The 6,818-nt window shown below is 52.9% G+C and overlaps 1 protein-coding gene across 1 annotated transcript; it reads right to left on the bottom strand.

Moving 5' to 3' along the window:
* Window positions 1-283: 283 nt before the first annotated feature.
* Window positions 284-1,315, bottom strand: LOC137454209 (P2Y purinoceptor 2-like). The gene has a single exon (XM_068164177.1). It carries the CDS (start codon window positions 1,313-1,315, stop codon window positions 284-286), a length of 1,032 nt encoding a protein of 343 aa, XP_068020278.1.
* Between the last annotated feature and the right edge of the window lie 5,503 nt (window positions 1,316-6,818).

Genomic DNA, 6,818 nt, shown 5'->3' with positions numbered 1-6,818 from the left:
CTGGGCTCTGTCTGATATGCCCAGGTCTCTCTAGGCCTTGTTAAATCTCTCTAGTCCTTGTTAAATCTCTCTAGGCCTGGGGAGCCCAGTACAAAGCCACAGCTTAGGAAAAGCTTCAAACCCTTTTCTCCCAGCCACTGATCAGGGACCACCTTCCCCAGGGTTACTGCAAAGCAAAGCTGCCTGCAGCCAGGTGGCTTTACTGGAGGCACCAAAGAGTCACTGCTCAAACCAAGGAGAGCCAATAGGATTTGTGGGGGTGCTTGGGGCAGGTTTGGAGTTTTCAGTGCAGGATGAGGTCCAGCCCCTGGCAGGACTGCAGAGTCAGCTGCTGGTTCACACAGGATGCCGTGGGGGGGTCTGAGCTGCTGGCTCCTGGCCCTTTGGTAGCCATCCTCCTGCCCCAGCGCTTGCGAAAGGAGTCAGCAAAGCACTTCTTGAACTTGTCATTGGCAAACACATAGATCAGGGGATCCAGACAGGTGTTTGCCATGGTGAACACCCAGCTGATGTAGTAGGCAAGTTCTGCTTGCTGCAGGAGCTTGCAAGCCAGGCCATAGTACTTCATGACGACGGCAACGGTCCTACAGATGTGCAGGGGCCCAAAGCAGACAGCAAAGATCACCAGGGACACTGTGATCATCTGCAGAGACCTGCTCTTCATCTTCTTGCCACTGAAGCTCTTCTTTGCCACTTGATTGATGGCAGCACCCAACAGAACTCCAAAAGTCAAGGAAATGGCAAAGGGCAGGAGGAAAGAGAGCACAACCAAGACTGTGTTGTAGAGGAAGTAAACAGAGGACAAGTCTGACTGGTGAATATTCAGGCATTTTGCTGAGCCATCAATAACTGAAGTCTTGAGGAGGAAGAAGAAAGGCAGCCCTTGGATGAAGAGGATGAGCCAGATGAATAAGCTCAGCTTAATCAAGAAGCTTTTCTCCTTCCAGAGGGTCTTGCTCTTGTAGCTCACCACCACAAAGTACCGGTGGATGCAGATGACCATCAGGAAGTAGATGCTGCTGTACATGTGGGTGCTGTGCAGGAAGACCTCCAGCTGGCAGAGAAACTGCCCAAACACCCACTGGTTGCCAAGGCTGAAGTAGGAAATCCTGAGTGGAGCAGCAGGGATGATCAGGATGTCCCCCAGCACCAGGCTGAACTGCAGGATGGTGCCCGAATCCCACTGCTTGATGCGGAAGCAGAACACCCAGAAGCTCATCCCGTTCAGCACCAGGCAGCCCAGCAGGAGAAGGCTTCCCAGGGCAGGGATGCTGGGGGGCAGCCCCTGGGGCAGGCAGTCAACACTGCTGTTCATGGAGGTGGGGGAAGCCAGCAGTTCCAGAGACCTGGGAGAACCCTGAGTGGTGACCTGCAAGGGCTGGGGTGGGAAAGAGAAAGCAGTGTGAGGTGGGTTGAAAATTCCCTCCCTCCCCCCACCATTAAATTGCCAGCCCAGCCCAGCTGGATGCAAATGAAGCTGCATTTACAAACAAAACCACAATCTACAATGAAATGTAATGAATGTGTACAAAATGTACAACAGTTACAATATTTGCAGCTATTGACAGTTGATAAACAGCACAAGAACCTCCCTGGCCAAAAACCAGGGGAGCTGCTAACAGCTTTCCCTTCCCTGCTCCCTTCCTTACCCCCACCCTGGACACAAAGGGACAAGAGAAGGAGCAGAGAGTTGTTGTGTTAGGCTACTCAGCCAAAACAAAGAACACAGCCAAGGTCAAGAAAGCCAAGCAGAAGAAAGTTAGTACCTCCCAGAGCAAGGAATCCCAAAGAGAGAAGGAAAAGAGCTTACAGGACCAGCCTGATGTTTGTTATCTGTCCAGTGGGATTGCTTACAACTCATCAGTAGTTTCCTTTGTCCACCCAAGAGTGATCCTCCCACTTTCTGTTCAAGATCTGTGGAACATTTTATAGGTACAGCCTAAAACTACCTCCCAGTGACACCCCCTGAGGGCTGAGCTGGGTCAGAAGCAGCCGTGGCTGAAGCAGCAGAGGGCAGGTTTGCAAATGATCTCTGATCCTGAGGATCTGAGGCCATAACACATCGTGGTGCTCCTCAGGGGCTGCTGCAGTTGACACAGTTGACAGGATCCATGCAGAGGGAACTGGGCAGGGTTGAGAAGTGAGCCCATGTGAACCTCATGAGGTTCTACAAGACCAAGTGCAAGGCTCTGCACATAGTGTGAGGCAATCCCTGGAATCAGTCCAGGCTGTGGGATGTAAGGATGGAGAACAGCCCAGGAAGAGAAGGTCTTGGGGGTGCTAGTGGATGGAAAACTGGACATGAGCCAGTGCCCTGCACTGTGTGCTGCCAGCCCAGATCCCCAGCAGGGTGGGCAGCAGGGGCAGGGAGGGGATTCTGCCCCTCTGCTGTGCTCTGCTGAGACCTCCCTGCAGAGCTGGGGCAGCTCTGGAGCCCTCAGCACACACATAGAGCTACTCAGCTCCCAGGAGAGCTTCTTGCAGCCTCCCAATACTCTAAGGGGGACTACAAGAAAGCTGAGGAGGGACTCTACGTGGGTCAGTGTAGTGACAGGATGAGAGGCAATGGCTTCAAACTGAAAGAGAGGAAGTTTAGATCAGATATCAGGAAGAATTTCTTGGCTGTGAGGGTGGTGAGGCACTGTGACAGGCTGCCCAGGGGAGCTGTGGATGCCCCATTCCTGGAAGAGTTCAAGGCCAGGCTGGATGAGGCTTTGAGCAACCTGATCTAGTTGAAGATCCAGAATACAGAATTAACCAGGTTGGAGAAGACCTTTGAGATCATCCAGTCCCACCTATCACCCAGCACCATCTGATCAACTCAACCATGGCACCAAGTGCCTCAGCCAGGCTCTTCCTAAACACCTCCAGTGACGGTGACTCCACCACCTCCCTGGGCAGCACATTCCCATGGCCAATCTCTCTTGCTGGGAAGAACTTCTTTTAAGATCAAGCCTAAACCTCCCCTGGCACAGCTTGAGACTGTGTCCTCTTGTTCTGGTGTTGCTTGCCTGGGAGAAGAGACCAACCCCCACCTGGCTACAGGCTCCCTTCAGGCAGTTGTAGGGAGCAAGGTCTCCCCTGAGCCTCCTCTTCTCCAGGCTAAAGAGCCCTGCCCATGGCAGGGGGAGTTGGAACTAGATGACCTTTAAGATCCCTTCCAAGCCAAATGGTTCCATGATTCTATCATTTCATGATCCCAGCATCTCCCCAAAATGCTCAGGGCCCCTTTGAGGCAGTGGCTCCATGGAAGAGGACATTTCCTGCAGGATGCTCTCAGCCTGCCCTGCTATGGTCATAGTTTGCAGCTCTGCACTGCATCCTGAGGGATTTGTTACCCTTTGAAGGGGGAACTTGAGCCTAGACCCAGACTGCTAAGACTGAAAGTAAAATAAATTACCATTGGAAGTAAAAGGAAGATAATGATAAGGTCTGCTATAACTCATTGGACTGCTAATGGGGATAGAGAGCAGAGGCATAAACAGTTCTTTCTCTTTCTTCTTCTGTCACTTCTGCTTGCAGCTTCTCTCTCTCTTTCCTCCATGGCCTTGCCAGGGGTAGCTGTGTTTTGACTACTGTCACATTGGCCAGCTTCCAGTCTTCTGGGACCTCTCCAGTGAGCCAGGACTGCTGAAAAATGATGGAGAGCAGCTTGGCCAGCTCATCTGCCAGCTCTCTCAGCACCCTAGGATGGATTCTGTCTGGTCTCATGGACCTGCGGGGATCCAAGAGGCTGAGGAGATCTCTAACTACCCCTTTGAGACTGTGTCCTCTTGTTCTGGGGCTGCTTGCCTGGGAGAAGAGCCCAACCCCCACCTGGCTACAACCTCTCTTCAGGGAGTTGGAGAGAGCAAGAAGGTCTCCCCTGAGCCTCCTCTTCTCCAGGCTAAGCAACCCCAGCTCCCTCAGCCTCTCCTCACAGGGCTGTGCTCCAGACCCCTCCCCAGCTTTCTTGCCCTTCTCTGGACACCTTCAAGTCTCTCAATGTCCTTCTTAAATACTGCATCTAGCTCTGGGCTCCCCAGTGCAAGGGGGACAGGGATCTGCAGCAGAGTCCAGCAGAGGGCTACAAGGATGCTGAAGGGACTGGAGCACTGAGAAAAGCTGAGAGCTCTGGGGCTGTTAGGTCTGGAGAAGAGAAGGCTGAGAGGGGACCTGATCAATGTCTATCAATATCTGAGGGCTGGGGGTCAGTCAGGAAGGAGTGTTCTTCTTAAACTGAGGGGTCCAGAACTGGACACAGGACTCAAGGTGTGCCCTAAGCAGTGCTGAGCACAGGGCACAAGGACCTCCCTGCTCCTGCTGGCCACACTCTTCTACCCAAAGCTGCACCTCTGGGGTGGCAGGGACCAGCTCAGCTCTTGGGCTGCCAAAAATCCACAAGCTCATGGGCTTCAAGTTTCTCACACATGGCCTGAATTTGATGCCCACTCTGTAGAAAACCAAATGTGGACTATTATGCACTAATTTCCTGCTGACAGAGGCAGAGGACCTGTAGGGATGTACCCAGGGGGGGAAATTTTGAGGAGTAAAAAGGAAACACCTAAAAACTCCTCAGAATTTTGCATTCTCCTTGGAATATCACAGAATGGTTTGAGGTGGAAGGGACCTTAAAGATCATCCAGTTCCAAGCCCTTGCCACGGGCAGGGACAGCTTCCACTGGAGCAGGTTGCTCAAGGCCTCATCCAGCCTGGGCTTAAACACTTCCAGGGATGAGGCAGCCACAACTTCAACCAGGCAAAGCAGGGAAAAGAGGTTTGATCTTCACTGTAGCCTGAAGGCTAATCACACAAGCCTTTGGCCACACACTTACCAGCCAAACAGCAGGAGAGCTAGAGCTAATCTGGGTGTGAACAGGAGGATCAGGACCAGCAGCCAGCCCTACAGGGATTTTGCTTGCTCTTTAGGCTGACAGAATAGTAGGGGTTGGAAGAGACCTCTAGAAATCATTGAGTCCATTCTCCCTACCAAAGCAGAGTCACCCAGGGCAGGTCACACAGGAACACATCCAGATGGGCTTTGAAAGTCTTCAGGAAAGGAGACCCCACAGCCCCTCTGGGCAGCCTGATGCAGTGCTCCAGCACCCTTGCAGTAAAGAGGTTTCTCCTCATGCTGAGATGAAGCCTCCTGGGTTCCAGTTTGTGCCCATTGCCTTTTGTCCTGTCACAGGACACCACTGAAGAGGGCCTGGCCCCTTCTTCTTCACACCCACCCTTGAGAAAAGATCCCCTCAGCTGCTTCAGCCCTTCTGAAACCTCCAGAGCATTGGTTGGGGTTACACCCATGGAGAGCTTGGCCTTTAGAAACCAATCCCTGTTCAACCAGAGCATGAACAAAGCATTGCAGGCAGCCACAGGGGCACTTACCATGTCCTCCCCCAGGGTCAGTCCACAGCAGAAGCACCCAGACTCCTTCAGTCTCACTGAGAGAAGTGATGGGCAAGGAGGTTCTGCTGACCCTCTGCTTATAACCAGAGTGGAAGGAGAGGTTGGCAGTGACAGCACACAGTTCAGAGAAGTGCAGCAGGAAAACCAGCAGCTGATTTATCAGAAGAGCTTGCTTTTCTTCAGAATCCTCCAGAAACAGGAACCTGTGACATTGCTGTCACCAAGGGAAGCTCTGGGAGATGCCAGTGAGTGGAGCACGGTCCTGACCAGTCAAGGATGCAGTGAAGTGGCTGCTTTGATGAGCAGCTCCTAGCCTGAGCCCACAGACCACTGGGGAGCAGGGTCCAGATGAAACAGAAAACCTCAAGAAGTGCAGAGCTCAGCTGGCTGAAGAGAAACCACTCCCCAAAACCACTGAGTGCTGTCAGGTTGGTGACCACAGAGGCAGGGTGATGTGGGGTGAGCTGGGTTGAAAGTCAGGGTTTCCAGGCACTGCTCATGAGCAAGTGCAGCCTCAGTGGCAGAGTCTAGCACCAAAGGAAGGCTTTCAGCCTTTCAGTTTGCCCTAGCTCCAGACCTCAGCTGCAGCACTTAAAGCCAGCTGCTTTGAGGTGCTGTTTGCTCTCTTGTCTTGGTAAAAGCTGCTGATTCACTGAGCTCATGAGATCTGGCTGGGGAGGTGTGCCCTGAGTCCCACCAGGGCCTCCAAAGGAGCAGCACACTGCCCTTCAGAACATGTGGCTTTCTGGAACTGCCTCCCTGCTTCTTTCCCAAGCTAAAGAAAAACCCCAGAAGGCTTGCTGAGATGTTCAGAAGGTGACTTCCAGTGTGTTGACTCCAGCAGTCCTCTGGTCCAAGCCCAGCTCATGAAACTGACTGCTCTAGGACACTGGAATAGGCTGCCCAGAGCAGTTGTGGATGTGGAAGTGTTTGAGGCCAGGCTGGATGAGGCTTTGAGCAAGCTGGGCTGGTGGGAGATGTCCCTGCCCATGGCAGGGGGCTGGAGCTGGATGATCTTTAAGGTCCCTACCAACCCAAACCATTCTGTGATTCTGTGATCCCTAGCTGAGACTAAAGGCCCAGAGGGTGAAATCCTGATGCTCCATCCCAACAAACTCTGTGGGACAAGGTGGAAACAATCCCTGCAGGAAGGCTGGATGGTGAGGAAGAAGTTCTTCCCAGCAGGAGAGACTGGCCTTGGGAATGTGCTGCCCAGGGAGGTGGTGGAGACACCATCCCTGGAGGTGTTTGGGAAGAGACTGGCTGAGGCACTTGGTGCCATGGTTGAGTTGATCAGATGGTGTTGGGTGAGAGGTTGGACTGGATGATCTCAAAGGTCTTTTCCAACCTGGTTAATTCTACTCTCCTCTCCTCTCCTTTCCTCTATTCTCTCCTCCTCCTCTCCTCTCCTCTCCTCTCCTCTCCTCTCC

Source organism: Melanerpes formicivorus, unplaced genomic scaffold (genome assembly GCF_026170545.1).
Source record: "Melanerpes formicivorus ecotype bairdi unplaced genomic scaffold, bMelFor1.0.p_v2 SCAF_77, whole genome shotgun sequence".
In the NCBI taxonomy this organism is placed as follows: domain Eukaryota; kingdom Metazoa; phylum Chordata; class Aves; order Piciformes; family Picidae; genus Melanerpes; species Melanerpes formicivorus.
This window is presented reverse-complemented; position numbering and strand designations above follow the sequence as displayed.